At 40.4% G+C, this 20,008-nt stretch overlaps 1 protein-coding gene across 1 annotated transcript; it reads left to right on the top strand.

Annotated features, from left to right (window-relative positions):
* Window positions 1–13,927: 13,927 nt before the first annotated feature.
* Window positions 13,928–17,668, top strand: setmar (SET domain and mariner transposase fusion gene). Its single transcript, XM_084348073.1, has 2 exons — window positions 13,928–14,097; window positions 16,819–17,668. Exons 1-2 carry the CDS (start codon window positions 13,978–13,980, stop codon window positions 17,614–17,616), a joined length of 918 nt encoding a protein of 305 aa, XP_084204199.1. The 5' UTR covers window positions 13,928–13,977; the 3' UTR covers window positions 17,617–17,668.
* The last annotated feature ends 2,340 nt before the right edge of the window (window positions 17,669–20,008 follow it).

The following is a 20,008-nucleotide window of genomic DNA, read 5'->3' as shown; positions in this document are numbered from 1 at the left end:
TGTAATGCAGCTGAGACGATCGAAGGCGATGGTGATTATGGATAATGGACAGTTACAAGTAAAGACTGCAGCATTATTTGGCACCAAGCCGCCCTTCTATAATCCGCCAAATGTTTCACATTCTCATCTTTTACTAGTGTGGCATTTATCTTGAATTATTCATCCTTGTGTCATGTTGAATTTTCATTCGATATAACACTGAAGGTAGATTTTCTTTATCTCTTTCTGTAAAAGGACATAAAACAACAATCTGCTTTTCTCCTCAAAAACCAGTGAGACAGTTGTGTTGAGTTTATGCAGCCCATCACTGTCTCTGGAAGGTCCATAACTCCACCACAATGCAAATCCCAATCTCAGTGTCTAGAAAAGTGAATCTCCAGTGGGAGCATAGAAGCTCTTCTCCTTTCCGATGTTGACTGACAGCTCTGGGCTTTGTGGCGCAATCAAACCATCACCGTTTAGCTGCTCCTGACAACATGCTCGCTCTTGTGCAGGCTCTCGCCTGTGAAGAAACTGGTCTATAAACAGATGCTGAATGATTAGCAGTTTAATGCAGTTGGAATCATATTCCTTAGATTTTTTTTTTATTAAAAATTATTTTTGCTTCACAAAATTTATTATTTTGTTAGATTTTAAGCACTAATTATTTTTTGGTGAGATATTTCTTGTTATTTAAAGCCTTTTTCACCCTCATAATAACTGAACCAAACTCCCACAGCTGATGAAGGCCAGGAGATGCAATTTAGTTTCTTTGTTACAAACACATTTATAAACCAGTACATTTATTCAAGTACTTAAGTGCAGTTTTGAGGTAGTTGTCCTTTACTTATAGGATTATTCATAGTATTTCCATTTTCTGCTACTTTTATTTGAACGCTTTTAATAACCTTCATTAATTAATGGTAATTATTAAACAATTTATATTTATACCATATTTATCAAACAATTGTTTATTGTTAAGTTCCTACTGATGTATATAATACTTTGTAAATGACTGATACATACTGTAGTTCATCTATACAATTATTTTGATGGCCATTTAGTTTCAACTATGTTATAAAACTTTACAATTGCTTAATAAAAGGTTTATAAAGCGTTTCATTGCTCACAGTGAAATAACTATTAACCAAATTTTAATTAACTATAAATGATCCATTTACAATCGACGGATATTAATAAGTTTTACCCTTTACACTTATACTATATGCAAATATTGTTCCTTTTACTCCACTACATTAACTTGATAACTTTGGTTTACTTGTTTCTTTGCATTACTTTGATTGCATGCTGCATCAGAGCAAAAGTATCATATTTATAATTTTTTTTGTAATCAGCCTAGCCCATAATCCATCAACCGATAATGTACAGCATATACACGTAAATATACAGTATGTATTAATTTACTTAAACCTGTACTTTTTATGATGAAGTATATTTTTGCCGGATAATTGCTTTTGATACTTAAGTACATTTAATATGAGATACTTTTGAGACTTTTACACAGGTAACATTCAAATGGGTGACCCTCACTTTTACCAAAGTATAGTATTTTAACATGCGATCTTTACTTCTACTCAAGAATGACTTTTTGGTACCACACAAGCTACATTATAGTGTGCTATAAACAATTTCTTATTTTTTTCATAAACGCTTGTGAATTGCTTTAAAGGCAAATGAGGGGGTTAAAAAAGTGTCACTCATATATTATATATCCCATTAGAACCCTTTTTGATACAACTACTTTTCTTCGTGTATAAAGATGTCAGCAGATGTGGCAAGAACGACGTCAGTGAATGTCTTGGGCCCTTTATGGAGACCTGTGTCCTGTGCTGAGAATGATGAACAGAAGAGGGCAAAGTGGCAGCAGTCTGGCATTTGTTAAACCTGCACATTGAAGCTGCCACTTTGAAAAATCTGCTGCCGTCCTTTTATCTGCTCAGAGCGGACGAGCCTTTATACCGTCTCAGTGGGTAGCCTAGTAACAGACCGGAAATCAGCTCATTGGGACGGCTATCAATGAAAGCTTTTCAAAGCGTGTGCTGGAGCCTGCACCGTGTCCCATCCAAGTGGCCTGTTTCCATGACAACCCCTCCCTCCATCCACCTGCGGGTGCTGGCAGCCAAGTGAGAGAAGTCCCCAGAGCCTGAAATACCACTGACAAGGTCAACACCCTGCAGGTGGGAAACCACTAAAACATCATGTATGCTTTCAAAGGTGTGGAGCTAGAAAAGCTCCATCTTTGCAGCGAAGGTGAAGCAGAGCGTTCCTCAGCCGGCGTCATGCCTCTTCTTCCTCTGTCATGTTTGAGGTCAAATATGAAAGTGGCGCTGAAGACAGGATGAATACTGTCTGAGAAATAATGTCATTGTGTACATGTTTGCACAGCTCTTGTTCCAAGTAGAGCCACTGGTTCATCTGCATTTCAAGTCTAGTCTTACTTTTTTTTTTGTTTAATTATCTCAACTGACATAAATGGGACAAACTTAAAAATAATGCAGACAGAGGTCAGCCCCCAAGACTACAAACACTGATAAAGTTTCATTCTAGTAAGTATCTAAGCCGGTGGTATGTTGACGAGGTGTAAACGTTAGTGTGGTGACCTGTCTGCTTCTGTCCACATCAGTGGTGAGCGCCCAATGACTCGCAGCCTACAAGGACGTTTTGTCTCAATTTTCAGCAGATTTCCAACATACTCAGTGCAGTCGTTGAGAGGTATTAATCAAAATGTAATCTCTGTCCGGTGAGAATGCAGGAGGCAAGGCTGAGTCGGAACCTGAAGCTCTCTGTCCACTTAAAGCGTAAAAGATTGAACACCTGCTTTTCAGAGCCAAGGACAAACCAAAGAGATGTTGAAGGAGTTTCTTCCCACCAAAACCCCACGGGTAACTTGCATACACTGATAGCATTGCTGGCAAAACAGCTCCTCTGCTCCAGTCGCTGATACAGTAGGAACTTTCTTATGCTTTTTATTGAGCTGAGACACCCCTGGCACCATACAGCTCGTCTTGTATAATCCAAGTATCCAGAAGCTGCGATTTCCCAAATTTATTTGAAAAGATATTATTCATTTTTAAAGCTGAAATATTCACTGTAGCTGCTCAGCGAAAAGAGTTAGCACGCACCCCTTCTGAAGTGGGTGCATGAGCTCGAGGGTTTACAAATCATCTTTTCAAATAAAGACCACAGACGAGCTGAATGGAGCCATTTTGTGGTTGTGTTTTCAGTTGTTTTATACGTTTTAAAATACGTCCCCATCTATTTCAGTTGTTTAGGAGAATGCTGCAAGGCTCTTTTGCTGTAAAGCTCCATCCATGGGAGTGAGAATGACAATCAGTACAATCAGAGTTGTCATTTTCGGATTAATGGTTCCTTTAATGTTTAGCTGACTTATGTTAACGTGTAAATCTGTTTAAAACAGGTCTTAAGTATGCTAACAGTTCCCAGGCTGTAACGCGTCGGGTTTGGACCCAATTGCAGGACACACCAGGAACAGTTAATAGAAAGTCTTAACTCACAAGACCAGCAAGCAGGCAGGGAACTCAGGAAATAATCCGCTAGCAGAAAAACCAGTCGAGTGAATCGATACCACAGAGCAGACCCGGTGAGCGGGGGGGGAATATCACTCAGAGTCTCAAGGGAGAAGAAACCCACTGGAGCTATAGCTGGAGCCTCCTGTAGCTTAGCCAAGACAGAAACAGGCAACCGGGTAACTGGCAGGACACAGGCGAAAATTGTGGTCGGGAACAGAAGGCGAAAATCTTTACCAGGGCAGAGACGAGGCGGGGCAAAGTATGTGATCAATACAAACCCCTTTTCATGAAATCAGTGTTCGGAGAGATTCACAGACAAGCATTTATATGTTTTTTTTCCCCATAAAAAAAGCAATTAGTTGCTCATAAGCCTGTCACCTTGAAACTAAATATCTTCTCATAAAGCCGAAACGAACCAACCATCATGTGATACAGTCAGCAGCCGAGTCAATCCCACACCATGGAAAAAGCTTTTTACAATTACAACTAATAACAAGCGCAGGAGGTGAAAATAGCCCCTCGGCCTGACTCCTACACTAATGACATGCATCACCAGCTTCACCCCACACAAGGTCACTTTTGACATTTTCCTCTTCTTAATTGACAGATGCTTTTTCCTTCAGGAGACCCCCCTCGGGTGGGGGCAGGGTGATGGTGTGGCAAAACACTTTATTTTCTCGGCTTTGGGGAGATTTCATATATAGGTTGACTCGGACAAATTTACCCGTTTGCTCTTTTTGAAATCAAAATGACAAACAAATTTGTCTGTTTGGTTTGATGCGTATTATTTGAACTGCTTTTCCTGCCGAGGTTCACAGTTACAGGCAATTTTACTGTAAAACATAGCTGTATGTATTTCTACAGCACAATGAACAATGAAGTTAAAGTCGTGATTTTTTTTGAAAGAGTGCCTCCTCCATGAGTGCAGTCATTGGCAGCTGAGTACCTGAAAGTGAAGTGAGCAAAGCGGAGAGCATTTCACTGCCTTTGTAATCCACACAGCACTCAGCTTCTGTTGGCTCTCAGTGCCCTGGCTACTCTCTACCTGTGTTTGGACAATGTGATGAGCTCCACTTTTAGAGGAGATGATCATCAACAGGTTCAACAGGAGGTCACCTCACATAGATTGTTTATCCCAGCGAATGAGGAGGCACACATAAAGAAACTTATTGCGGCTCCTCGTCGGGTGCAGCGATCACGCTGGCGCAGCCTCGGTTATATTCATTGTTCTGGGGAGAGTGTGGGTGTAACTTCACACCTCTTCCTGAGAGCAACTGGCTGCCCTGCAGAGACAGCACCTGTGAGCCTGTTCTCTTATTATTCCCCCACTCTCACACATACAAAGATAAATTTAACTACTCACAAAGGGCTTGTTACCCAGCAAGCTGCTGATGAATAATACTGTACAGAAGGTGGTGAAGTTAGCGCGACCTCAATCAACCTTTTATGGTAGAACATTTTATTTTGTAAGGGGAAATTTCTGCCTTGGAAACAGTTGTATGATTATCAGAAAACAATGTTATTTACCAAAACTAGATTTTTATTTTTATGAGTCTGGATTGCTGATTGGATGGCTGATTTTAGTCCACCACTTTGGTCCAGACTGAAACACATCCACAGCTCTTGGATGTATTGGCATAAGATGCATGAGACATTGATGTTCCTGAGGATGAATTTTAGTTAATTTGTCACTTAAAAGTTATCATTGGTAATTCTGAGGGAAACATTTAAAAAACTATTCCATGCCATGCAATTTTGTTGATATTCATATTCCCCTCAGGATGAAAGTATAAAATCAAAAGGCAAGGGTACAAACCAAGAATGAAACGACGGGGAGATGAAACCAGGAGACACAGGAACAGAACAGGACAGAACAGAACAAGACAGGACGGGAAACTGAACAGATGAACTGACAAAGACAGCAGGAAGCACACAAACTAAACACACAAGGGCTGATTAACTAATAGGATACAGGTAAACACAGAAAAGGGGCAGGAAACCACACAAAGGGAGGAAATGGAAAGTAAAATAGTACACATGAGGGCAGAACTTCAAAATAAAACAACAAAACAAAACCACAACTAAAACCATGACAGAACATTGTTTGAGGTCCGGTCCATACTAAGGTACTTATTATGACTCAAACCATGATCTTTTTTTCGGAGTAGTTTTGTTGCCTAAACCTAACGGGAGTGTTTCTGTTTCTCAATGTTAACCATATGATCATGAATATCTGGTATGCCTGCCACTGGTACTGTCCAGCGGTCACACAGTGTATGTCATTTTGAGAACAGTCAGGCAATCGATCTATTTAGTCGTTTAACTTTAACAACACGTTGGAGTGTTAGCAATGTCATTGCTGACATGTTAGCATGATGACGTTAACCTCCAGCTGAAACTCCACTATGCATTGTACAGCCTCATACTACGACTACAGTGGCTGCAGACTCTTAGTCCTGATGAATTATGTTGACATGAGTATTCAGCGCCGGTGCAGACCATTGTGTCAACACCTGCTGGACGTCAAGATGTTTTATGTGTCTGAGAGGGGAACGCTCCTGGCACAGTTTGAAGGCACGGAAATCATTTCCTGGCTTGCTAAATACCAATCTATACAAATATATAAATAGTGCACCTTCATGATCTTATATTAGTTTTTCTATCAGAATGTAACTGGTCTATTCCAGCTGGTCGCTGAACAGTGTAATTGAGTATGATGGTAAAACAAAAGCACTTTCTGCATTATAGGGGCAATGAGGCAACAAGACATGAAATCTATTACTGAAGAGACATCTCTCAAGCTGGTTGGACAACATGTGACACTATCATTTATTTTAGCCTTTACTAACACAGTAACTCAGTTTTAACAAATGTGGGATACAATCACCAGGAGAGGAGCCAGATAGTTTCATTGGTTGTTGTTGATGAGTGCCAATTTATTTGTGGGACTTTATTGTGATGAGATTATTGCTTCCATACTGGCCGAATAATGGAGGTGTACTGTGGGAGAAATCACAATGGAAGCGTGGAAACATAATGCGTTTCAGTGATGTTAATCATCTGTTAAATGCATAATGAATTGCTGGACGGATTGTTGTGGTGTTTTCTCCCAGGGCCCAATTAAAGAGCTTTGCTGTTTGCCTGCAGCCTACTGTAAGTGTGAATGTGTGTTAGGTCTCACTGCTGACGCAGAGGCTTGAAGCTCATTTCCATCTCCTGTTAAGATTGTGTCTTTATTCAAACAGGCACATAAAGTGCTTTGTAGTAATGAAAGTCGAAACCCACAATGTTCTAAATTCAGACGGAGAATATACAAGTGTACACAATAAACAAGAGGCAATTTTAATAAGCACACACGTTCATGTTTCGATGGGGAAACAATTTTACAGACAATACTCGACTCTGACATGATGGTGAAACAATAATGGCATGATACATTCAGAGATGGCCTCACTCCATTACTCTATTGATTGCCTAGTCAACAAAACAGTGCAAAATGTTCTCTTATATTGATTGCTCATGTGTGGGTGTGCAGGCAATCAGTGGCTACACACATGCGCCCGCCATGTTCGCATTTGTGCTCAATATGCAGTCGTGTTAGAATAAATGAGAGCCAGTAGATCTCAGCCAACATTTTCAACATATTTTGGCTGACCTTATGCTGCTTCTGACTTTTCCTCCAGCAGTGGCATTACAAAGCAGGTCAGAAAAGGTCAAACATCTGTTGACTTGCAGAATCCATGCCCTTATCAAGACTCCTATTTATATTAGGAAATGAGAGACAGCGAGTGTGGGAGTGTTCTCACTGCTTGATATTTTATTAGGAAGACGAGTGTGTAACCTCTGTATGTGTCTGATACGGCAAAGTATCTCTGCAGTGTCGGAGCTGAGACAAAGGCTTTGGTTTTACCCTTCAGGCATTTCTGAACTACTGTATTCTGGTGAAGTTACAGAAAAAATATGTAATTAGATTACAGTGACATTCAGTAAAAAGAGGGATTATTAAGAGGATTACAGATTTAAAATAAAGAATGATATACTAGTCAGTAAGATTAAATAAAAGTAATTTTATTGATATTTCTTTTCTCTTGTCTTGTAATCAAGTTACATCACTTTAATATTGGGATACTTTGATTGCATTACTGACTACATTTTTTAACAGGTAATAAGAAACTGTGTTGGAATGCATTCTTAAAGTAACCCTGTTAAAAAAGTATTAAAGGACCCAAAAGTGAAAGAGTCAATCATTTCACTCACCCCAATGTGGATGGAAAGTCCAAGTTTTGTAGTCCACAAAACATTTCTGGAGCTTCACTCACTCCCTCACTGAACCTCGACTACTGTGGCTGCTGAAAATGTGCAAAGCTCAAAAGGACCTCTCTCATGGTTTTGGTTTGTACATTCTAGGCTATTGTAGAAACATGGAGGTGGAACATGGTAGATATAAAAGACTCATTCTTCGGTAAAAAAAAAACACAAAGATCTTTAGTTTCAGGTGATCATACACTAATGAACCATCCTTTTGAATTTTAATTAAAATGTCTCCCCCTACATACCCATGAATCACGCGCACTGCACCTTTCCACGAAGACGACACAACATTAAAATATACATTGCCGTGTGTTGTAGCCTTTCTATACTGTGATTGGCACAAATTGATTTCTCATAACCAGTCCATTTCATGCCTGCGCGCATGATGAAGGTAGAGCGTAGCGACAGCTCGGAGAAATATGGAGCCAGGAGAGTTGCATGATCATTACTGATGAGGGTCTGAAAATGAACAGTGAACAACACACCGCTGACAGTTACAGAATCGACAAGACAGACAGAGGTGATGGGGAACATACACAAAAAGATGATGTGAGACATGTGCCTCGGTACCTCTGTGATCCAGGGGCGTCTTGTGTTGCTCGTTTCTGACAGGTTCTCCACCAGCAGCAATGGAAGATTTAAATGAACTGTTGAATAACAAGTCTGACATGGCAGCAGAGTTAAGGCGTCATTTAAATGAAGAGGTGAGAGTCTCTCTACAGTCTCTACAAGTGGTCCTGCAGAGAAAGTGTCCACTGGTTATTACAGCCCATTTAAAACACAAACACTGACCCACAGCCGGCTAAGTGGAAACAGACAAAGGGTATTGATTGGATGGGAAGAACAGAGCCTCTGGAGAGGTTCAACATCTTTACAGGCAACACGCCTGGCCGACTTGATTTGTGAGAGCTGTGCATTGATCGCAGGAGTTTATACATCGCTGTTACTCTCTTTTACTCTATAAAACAATGCCAGAGTAGTGTTACTGCACGTCATTCTGCTGAGAGTGAAAGGATGCTGAATCACCAATATCAATATGTGATGTAACACGTGAACCGCACGTGATCATCTGAAGTTAAAGCAACATTATGTAACCTTTTCATTTGGTTTCTTGGCAACTGGTTTATGCCAGTTTCTACCTAATGTTGCTTTAAGGTGAGTTATTTATCACATTTCCACCCACAACAAACACAGTTCAATGAAAGGTTGTTTCTCTCAGGACCAAGGTATTAAAAACGTGAGACAAAACACACAAATAACTTAAGTGAAAAGGTGCATCAACAACTGTCTGCAAGAAAGATCTGAGCTTGTAAAGTCAAACCCAAATATTGCAGATTTAACTCTGCCAGTATCATTTCCACTTCTTTAATTAACTTTTGTAATCTTTTCTTACAGTCTACTGTGTATTCATGGATGCAATAATATATTCTAATAAAACTGGTTCATTGATGTTGCAGACTGATGAAAGTGTTACAGAGGCTAACGGCATTATCATATAAAATTACCGTACGTCTGTGGCACAGATACAGTATGGGGATACTATAATGATGCAGACAGTATAACATGGGATTTGTGCTTTAAATGTAAAGTGTGACTGGCGCCTCATCTACGGTTGAGTTTAGAGTTTGGTTGGGTTTTGATTAATTTCTCTGCAACTAGGCTCATAGCAAAATCATTGTGACTGTATTATACTGAGGGTTTGAACTTCGTATCCAATATACTAGAAAATAAAATACAGGCAAATCAGCATGGAAACCCTTTATTACTGCCCACTAAAAGTGTTCCTGACTAAAAGCTGCTACTAACTACATTGTAATATTGGTGTGAGAACATTCCAGTATTTTTCCATGGAGGGAACGTTTCAGAGTAAGGTTTCTGCAACTGAATTTCAAATATGGACACAGTCTTTTACTACAAAACTTGGCATCAAAACATGCTGAAGAAAAAAAAATGTTCACCATATGCCACAATGCAGTTTCAGGCAGCATATGCAATATGTGAACTGGTGAGGAATCTAAAACTTGTGAAAATCTAAATTTGGCGTTGCACAAAGCCCAATTAGGACACAGTATGTGCAAAATACCATATCCTTCAAAGTGGCCCAGATGGTTATGGTGCTGTATGAGGTACCAATATAAAGAGTTAGAAATAAATAAAGCCAGTGTGGAGTGTCATTTAGGGAGAGCTGAGGAGCTTGCTTGTGTTGTAGCTCCAGTTTTTCACAGGAATGCTAATGAACCTGCTTTGTTTTGTTCACCTATAACTTCAGTAGGAAAGCATAAAGTTTAAATAAAGACATGCAGATTTTGTTTAGCTGTGTACAGTCTCGACTAACTTGGCAAATTCCAATGAAACTTCATTCATTCTTCAAACTCTGCGTGAAGAGCTAAATATGTTGCTCGCCTCGGGAGGCAGATGAACCCCCTCGACTCCTCACTTAATTGCTTTGCAAAATCTTGTCATGTGAGTGCATCACACTCAGTGCAGTTGCCTGGCAGCAGAGGAAGGCACCCAGGAGTCTCGTGGGATGACTGCCGCAGGGTGCACGAAGGCGGGCCAGAAGTCATCCTCCTGTGAATCCCACCCAAAAGTTTGAATGTTTGTTTGTTAATGTGCTGATGGTTCTCATCGTGGTTTCCAAAATGCAAACCCTGACTTTTCGGGTCTTTTCTGGTCCTCTCTGTGGCTAATCGGAGCATCTCTGCTCTCTCCCTGTTTGTTGGACTGCCTTTGATGGCCTTTGATGAACTCGGCGGAGCAGTCAGAAAAAGCCCCTTTGAAAAACCCCGGGGTCAACTCATCATAATAATGCCTACTCAAGCTGACAAAGGCAGACGAAGGAAACCTTTGAAAATTCCTTTGTTCTCCACTGTCAGACCAGACACGAGTGCATCGACTAGGCCATGGCGCAGCTTCCCTCGCAAGCTGGGAGAAGCATCGCAGCCAATTTGAGGCCAAGTCAATCAGCGCAGTAGCAGAGGGAGTGCTGGACTGTTGTTGATAATCTCCCCCGAGAACAAGCTCTATCATGCCTTTGGTTCATTAACTCTCCAACCAATTGTAGTCCAGCCTCAAAGTTCTGCTTCTCTGTGCGTGCGTGTGTGTGTGTGTGTGTGTGTGTGTGTGTGTGTGTGTGTGTGTGTGTGTGTGTGTTTGAGTGTGTGTGTGTGTGTTCTCATTAAAGCCAAAGGATCCCTGACAACAGCGCTGTGTAAGATCCCCAACAACCTGCTTCGTCTGGAGCAAGAGAAGCTGTTTCATCCCCCGTTGTCAGACGACACAATGAGAACCACGACGTAGACTCACATTACAGACTCCGGGAAAGGCACCTTCAAGACAACAAATGAACAAATGCTATTCTGAAGTCTTCTAAATGTTGTTAAAAATAAATAAAAAATGAAACAGAATACGCCTTACTGCTGTAAAGTGTGTGATACAGAAAGCAGATTATGCAACTTTTTCACCAAATCCTTAAAAATGCAATCATCAGTTTTTTTTAGTAATCTGGCTTTAATTAAGGCCCAAAGAATATAATGAACACGAGGATGTGTGGGAGGAATGGTTTCATGGCCCTGGCCACTGTTGGATCATATCTCATACTGCTGGCAAATGAAAAAGTGCTATTTTAATTTTAACTTCAGATAAGTTGCAGTAACATTTAAAAGTTAGCTGGATGTATGTCTCTGAACTTGTCACCAGTTCTGAGATATACTGTATGTTCAGGGGTCTGATGCCTTTTTATTTTCATCCTGACAGCACCTCCTTTGAAACTGCTGTTATTTTTAGCCATGCTAGCAGCATGCCTCCTGGGACTGCAATGTCGGTCTGTCAGTCGGTCGGTCCAACACTTTGGTCTTAACAAGCATTGGATGGATTGCTATGAAATTTTGTACAGACATTCATGGTGCCAAAGGGATGAATAACACTGATGTTTTTCATACTTTGACTATTCATGGTCCCCAGAGGATGAATCCTAGGATGAAATTTGTGGGTTTGTAATTTTTTAACTTTTCATCTAGTGCCACCATAAGGTCAACATTTGAGCCTGTCCAGCACTCAGTGGTCAGACACCTGCAAATCTATCGACATTCCCATTAAAGGCTAAAAAAAAATAAGAAGAATTTTAGTTGAAAACATTCAGAAATTAACTAAAATTATCAAGAGAATGTGAAGAAGATGTCGTCTGTGTATTGTATTACAGAGATATCCACTGAAGTTAGCTAGCCCTGGCCTGTCTGGTCCAAAGCTCCTGTGCTAGCAGTGGTCCCCAAGCTCCCAGTTCAGACAGCTAGCTGCTAGCGTTATATTGTATTATGTCATAGGTGTTATTTTTCCCTGGTTTTAAAGACTGCATGACAATAAGGTGATGGCATTTTCTAAAGTTACAATACTGTTGTGTTCTAAAACTTGTCTTATACCAGTCATCATATCCTAATTACTGATGATTATTTATCAAAAATGTTAAATGCAAATACAGCCTCACAGGGCCAATACTGTTTAGTTGTCTTATTGGTTTGATTTGCTTTTTTTTAAATTGACAGAACAGTGACACAGAAACACAAGTGGAGATTAAGACATTACAGTGGCATGCATATATGAGACATCCATTTGAATGTTTAATCATACAACTAATGCTACATGTCAGTCATATTCAGTGGTATACAGAACTGTATATTAAATTATAAGTGTTGAGAATGTGGATTGGTTTGGGGCATCACACAGGACTCAATCCAACTGATCAACTAAAGTGAAGTCATTGTCTGTAGAAATGTCTCATGTGTTCTGCATGCTGTTTCTTCTTGAAGCATTGATTATGGAGCACAACACAACCGTTGAGTCATGAAGCCCACATTCTTCTCCGCAATAACCTCTGTTGTTGTCGAATCAGTCAAACTGCCAATCAGTTCATTGTCAAATACTCGTACCGCTCACTTCTAACATCCCAGCTCGTGATGGAGTATGCAATCTCTGAAAGCTAGACGCAGGACTAACAAGTGACAGCGCTAATTTTGCCCAAGGACGAAGATGAAGGCTGATTCTCAAAGGAAAATCCTTGGTCACTTGTGTGCAGCGTGGAAATGCCAGCTGACAATGTGACCTCCCCCCATCTGCCTCGGATAGCCACCAGAGAATTAACCACTGCGTATCAATTACACATGACAGCAGCGTAACACCTTAGAAAGGTTAGGCGTGGATACAGAACACTACTCGCTGTGTCTCCTGAAAAAAGAAGAACGTTCCGGCAAAGTTACTTTTCACTCTCCTCTCCGGCCATGTGCAATACATTCATGTCAAACCGGTCTGGAAACATCAGCTGCTGGCTGACAGTAAACACCAGTGTTGAACAAACACAGTCAAATTGTGTAACCTCAAGTGAGAAAAGGCCTTGACCAAAGGATCAGTGTAAAAGAGCAGGCTTTGTCATTAGACACATGAAAAGAACTTGGTAAATTAGCCTTTTAAGACACAAACATAGCATATTTTAACTATTTTAAATGTGATTTCAAGATTGTGGCTTATTCAATATATTTTCATTGATTCCCTTTGTTGTCAAAGCATCATCTCTTCTTGCTTGCCATGCAGAAGTTAAGCTGTGGATTCAAAAGAAGAATAACAGATACTTTGACTAACCCCTCCTGCCATCTGCTGGCCAATTGACATTACTGCAGTTGTCGGAATGAAACAGGATACTGTACTTAAAAACTACTTCTGCTCAGGGATGGTGATGATGATGATGATGAATAACTGCAGGTGTGAGGGAAAAAAAATATTGAGCAAGGAAAGAAAGAAGCCAAGAAAATTTTTTTGAATAAATAGGTTCATCAGAGCAAATAGGTGTGACACTGCGAGGCACGTTCATTTATTGTCTCTAACAAGTAACCCTCTCCTGTCTCACCCTCACAGCAGTCTAGATGAAACAGTTATCCCATGCTGTGCTGTATTTGTCTTTAATGAGCCTCTGCCCACTTTGTCCTGAGTGTGGCCAGATGGTCAAACCAGAAGCTGTATAATTACAGCGGTGTAATGACACAGATGCGTCACTAGGGGGAGCTCGTCTGTAATCAAACCACCGGAAGTTGCCGCTTCTTGGTTTGAGTTTTTGCAGCTTTTCTGTCGCTGGTAGGAACTTCAGTGGATGGACTTCACCTCGGACATGAATGAAGACACACAACATGTGGATTTGAGCAACGGTCTGGAAAATGTTCCTGTTTTAACTGAGAGGAGTTCAGGTGTGCGGACAGTTCCGACATTTCAGGTAACGTGAACGCAGCATGTCTGTAACGTTATGTGAACCCCATGAGCTGAACATACAGGACCAACTCTGTCGTTACAGTAAATGCTGTATACATTTTTTAGCAACGTAAACAATCCCCAAGTCCAACATATTTCTGTTGCTTCTCGGAGAAGAAGCGTTGTAAGATATAGTGGAACTAATAAGTGTAGAAAATAAACCTGTGAATATGTGTTGGAGCTACAAGTTACACACAGTACAGGCTATTAGTTGCTCCTCAAATGTGCCTTTCTTTCACTTCAGACTTGTAAGATTAGGAAAAACACAGGTGTTACTATTAACATTAAAGGGGCACTGTGTAGTTTTGGGTAAGATACGTTAATCAGAGGAGAAATATCTTTATTGACTGTTTTTTTAATGCATAAACAAACTCTTTATTTTCATCACTGAATAAACTGAATAAACAAACTGACCTTAAAGGACAACATCATTTCATACTGTCTTACTTTGTTTATATGTGGTGGACCCTGCCGCCTTTCAAAATAATATTTCTGAGTTTGTATTATTAGCTCAATAATATTGTAAATATTAAAATCTTGAGTTTGAATTTCTTCCCCAAAACTACATAGTGCCCCTTTAATGATACCTCTGTTGTATTCAAGCAAGGCAGTGAGCCCAAAAGCTATAGCAGCTGAAGGGAATTCAGCCATCAATATTTTTATTATATATAATAATATATACTGGAGCATAAACCTGGATATCAATTAGGCTATGCATGACAACATATACTGTGTCCACCATTAAAATGTGAGTCACAGTGAGAATGAGCTTTGAGTTATGACTCTGCATTCTCCTCATGTGCTCTGGGAACAGATGGACATACGGTAGATCCCTCCAGAGAGCATGCTGCCACTGTATCACTGTCATCAGTGTCACTGCCTTTAACGTAAACAGATACTGTGGCCCGACTGTCGCTGATAATTCAACTATACTATACTACTTCATAATACTAATCTAATCGTACTAATTCTCTAACATAAACACAAACTTTTGGGTTTTTTTTTTTAAACTTGTGACCACATTGCCTGTATGTACTGAGGTGGAAATGTTGTTTAAAAAAATATTGTAGACTTGTCAATTGTCAATTGTCTGGTGGACAAACTATGTAAACGTGACACTGTTTCTAACACACACATATCTTTGTTATTTATCACAAAACATATAGACTGATACCAATATACCTGTGATATACCACTAGTGATGGCAGAGGTATCTGACTAGCTCAAATAAGAGGAGAATAGAAAGCATCCTGACTGGAAACATCACAAAGTGACATGTTTCATGCACGGCTCAGGACAGGAAGGCTCTAGAGCAGGCGAATAAAACCACCCAGAACATCACTGGTACCGTCTACAGAGCATCAGTGATATCAAGTGAGCTGTCTGCACAGAGCCCAAAGGATACCAAAAGACGACACCCACCCCAGCCACACTCATCTCAGAATTTGCCTTGAACCTCAAAAATGAAAACTGTGGAGGTATTGTGATGCTGCTATTCTGTAAACTTGTGCTTTTTCTAAATTAATTTTAACTGCATGGTACCACCACCAAGCAAAAGGCCAAGAAATACACTATAAGAAAAGACTTAGTTGACAGTTGTTAGGAAAACATGAAATAATGGAAACATAATGTTAATAATAATTATAATGCATTTTATTTATCATTACGATTTTTAAAAGAATTAAAAGAAAGAGAGAAGTCTAAAAGGTGCTATTTGTAAGAAAAGTTGATTTTTGAGTCTCATTCCCAGCTCGTCAAATAATGACACTTTAGGATTGTAGGAGGGTCGCCGCCGTCCTGAAGAGTCATTTTTTGACTAGTTGTGATTGACCCTCAAAAATCTAATTTTCTAACAAATGGCACCTTTAAAAAATCTTAATCTTAATTCATCTTAAATATATATTTAAAAAAAACAATACCCCATTTCACCAGCAGATGGCAGCAAATCACTACAGGCTACTGCCTCATCATCTGACCACAGTGCAGGGAATCAAAAAGTCCAGAACCAACACTCCTGCATGCAACCATTTAAAAAAAAAAAAATACATGCAAATCAGATCACTGAATGTGGTAAAACTATAGCTTCATGTGCTTGTTAAAGTAAGGTGATGGGTTTCAAGTTGCAAAGCATTCAAAACTGTGCTCCAAACCACGTTTACCATAAAATTAACTAAATTGGAATTATGATTTCTCCATATTTTATTTTCTTGATTACATGTTAAGTTTAAAACCTCCCTGTCACAGTCTCATGAAGCACAAGGCAGCATCTAAAATATCTTGTTTCGTCTGATCAACAGTCCAAAACTCAAATATTCATTCAGTTTACTATTCAATAAGACAAACACAACCAGAAAAACCCAATGACTGTCCAACATCAATACATCAGCCAATATACACACAGTTTTTGCAATGATCCCTCAAATGTGGTTATCAAACAGCGGCAGGATATCTCACAGATCAACGATAAACTTTGTCTAAAATGACATCAGTGCACTGAAACAGTAAACTTTGATGGGAGTGTTTGATGATTAGAAAAAAAGAGTTCTTAAGAGACAACATAATATGCAGATATCAATATATCTGTGATAGGCCAATATCCTTCTGGCTTTACAGTTTATCAATTACTAAAATAGTTAGCATTATTTAAAGGTTTGCTAACTTTGTTGTCTTTGTTGTCATTTTTCAGTATTCCCCAGAAAATATCCAGGGACCAGGATGCACTGTTGACCCCAGTGAGGTCACCCTTCCTGGATGCTCCTGCCTCTCCCACTCCTGCCTCACAGAGAGCTGCTCCTGCCTGCAGACACATGGGCAGGCATACGACACCACCGGCACACTGCTGAACCTCAGCAGGACAGAATCTGGTTACAGCTCACCTGTGTTTGAGTGCAATGCCCTCTGCACCTGCAGTGACGCCTGTTCTAACCGGGTGGTGCAGAGTGGACCGAGAGTCAGACTGGAGGTTTACAGCACCAAGAATAGGGGCTGGGGAGTCCGGACACTGGAGGCAATCCCCCACGGGATGTTTGTGTGCGAGTATGCAGGAGAGGTGATCAACTTTGAGGAGGCTAGACGCAGACAGCTTGCCCAAAGATCTGAGGACAATAACTACATCATTGCTGTACGGGAGCATGCAGGCGGGGGCTCTGTCACTGAGACGTTTGTGGACCCTGCTGTGGTTGGAAACGTAGGCCGCTTTCTCAACCACTCCTGCCAGCCCAACCTGTACATGCAGCCGGTCCGTGTGCACTCAGTGGTCCCCAGGCTGGCGCTGTTTGCTGGACGGGACATTGACGCACAAGAAGATCTGACGTTCGATTACTCAGGAGGATACAGTAACCAACCTCCTGTAGAGCTGCCGTCCACTCAAAGTGACGCTGCCGTACAGGCCAGTCGGACAGATGGACCACAGAGGAAAGAGTGCCACTGTGGTGCCAACAACTGTGTTCAGTTCCTTCCGCTGGATTTATCCATTCTCAACTGAATGTTTGTTTGTTTGTTTGTTTTATTTAAATAAAACCTTTTGTAAAGCCTGATGCAGTCTCTCTTTTTTGTGTATTTGGTTTTCTCTTTGTCTATTTTCAGTTTCCCCTGAAGTGTTTAAATCACTCATTAGCACAAAACAATGCAACATGTCGGTGGCTCCATACCAACAATCAGCTGGGTGAGTCATGTCTGTGCCAGTCATTGTTTCCTGTTTGGTTCCCCCTGGTGTTTCCTGAGCTGGCACTGTTTCCCACTCAATGTAAGATGATGCAAACTAGATCTCAAGGCAGAAAAACAAGTCTTATTTTTCTGAGAGAGAAAACTTGTTGACATTCCCGTCCGTTCTATCACTTGTACAATCCATTTCATCTGACAGGGGGAACTTGTTCTGTGTGGGACATTTCCCATCGGATTCACAGTCTCGCAGCTGTAATCTTGTCCTGGCACATATGAGTCCTTTTTCTCACATGACACATGAATCTGGAAGGGCAGAAGCATCATTTGCACTGACAGAGATGAGAGGAGCGCTGTTTAATAGGTTTCTTTTATTAGCCACATAGGCCACAGAATAGATCTTTACACCTTCAGCGTTGTCAAACCTTGAAATACGATTTCATGTCAAACAAAAACAAAACATCCAAATTCTCAGTTAAAGAAATAGCTGTAATGTCATGTTTCCATCAACTTGACATTTCTTTTCTGTCTTCATGCTACGCAGCCTTCCTTTGTAGATATTCTCAGCTTTCCATTGCGCTCAAACCTCCAGAGAGGTGGGAGCAATTAAAAAGGGCCAGGGGGATTTTTTTATATAGAAACAGACTTTATTCCCCTGTCAAAGGAGGGGCGAAGGTGTCCCACTTTAATGTGACCATTCTGAAATCAGGACCTTCTCCCTTCAATCTGCCCCGTTTCTAGTCTAGACCTGCTTTGATCTTATTAATATCCACATCTGGGTTAATTAGGATGGAGACCGTGTTTCATCCAGAAATGGGACCAGTGCTCCAGCCACAGTGGGGCTGAGAGAGACTAAATGATGGGGGGAGATGGAAGCCCTCTGCCAATCGGAGACCTCTGTCAAGTTGATTGGTTTCTGTGTCACCCAGTGGAGAGGTGGGTGGCGCAGGATGTTGTTGTGACCTATATTTTCTCCTCTGTGAGGGTTACCTGAGATTTCTCTCTTTACAACATGGACTGTTCTTTGCATTGTACCTGATCTGATGTTCAATCAGGAATCATTTAAAGGAACTCAACTTAAAGGAATAGTCAGACATGCTTAAAAAAAAAAGTGCTTATTCACTTTCTTGCAGAGTTGGAGGAGAAGACTGATACCGCGCTCATGTTTTTGCAGTAATTATGAAGCTAAAAGAAACATCTGGCTAGGTTAGCTTAGCTTAGAGCTACACTGTCTCTGTCCTCAAATGCAAAATCCACCCACCAGGACCTCTGAGGCTCTAAAGACCTCTATAGTTTAACAAGCTTGCAACAGGTGGCTTAAGTAGCTTATGGTGGTTCACCTCATAGACATATACGTACACGCCACATCAACTGTGTTGGCCCATTGCCGCGGTACATTAGCGCATCTGCCATATTGGATGTGGCAGGTGTGCCCTGTAAACAATCAAAGTAGACATGCAAACTGTGGGTTTTCTGAATAAAAAGCACTAACGTTTACATTTAACTGATTTTGATTAATAATTTTTATATTCAGTGATTTATATTCATTTAACCATTAATAATGACAATCATTGAACAAAGTCTGAAAATCAAAATAAGACACTGCAACTGGCAGTGAGTCTGCTTTCTTTTCTTTTAGCAGTGAAGTGATATACATGGTAAAAAAAAAAAAAAGTGAAGTTGCAGTAGGCTACTATCATAATTATGCACCATATATTATGCAAGTCAGTTGTCCATATTTAAAATTAAATTAGATTAAAGAAGCTGACAGTGGACAGTGACATGTATGGTCCTTTAAACATGCTGACACTTGTGTCTGTTTCTGCACCAAGTGTGTGGATTTTTTATGTGGCAGCCTTTATGTTCACTAAATTTCCCCTCGGGACAAATAAGTAAGTAATCTTGAATTTTAGCACTTCACACCTCATATAATATAATTGATCAACTGACTTGCATAATATATTGTGCATATTTGTAATAGTAGCTTACTGCTGGTAGGCTGTTTTCTTTGGCCTACCTTAAGACAGAGTCGAGTTAACTTTTTCTCCATTTCCAGACGTAAAGCTAAGCTGAGAAGCTGCTAACGGTGGTTTCAAATTTAACAGAGGTCAGCACAACAAAACAGTATATTTGACTCTATGAGTACCAAAATGACTGACTATCCCTTTAAACTTCTCCAAGTGAACAGAGTTCGACTGGGCACATACGGCAGTAGA

This window comes from Pagrus pagrus (genome assembly GCF_965226575.1).
Source record: "Pagrus pagrus genome assembly, chromosome: 3".
NCBI lineage: Eukaryota > Metazoa > Chordata > Actinopteri > Spariformes > Sparidae > Pagrus > Pagrus pagrus.
The sequence above is the reverse complement of the archived record's forward strand: the minus strand, read 5'-3'. Positions and strand labels throughout refer to the sequence as shown.

Bases quoted from the DNA above. Each gene is read 5' to 3' on its own strand.
- setmar (XM_084348073.1), top strand. From the start codon at position 13,978: ATGGACTTCACCTCGGACATGAATGAAGACACACAACATGTGGATTTG. The intron at 14,098-16,818 runs GTAACGTGAACG...GTCATTTTTCAG, and splicing joins GGACAGTTCCGACATTTCAG to TATTCCCCAGAAAATATCCA.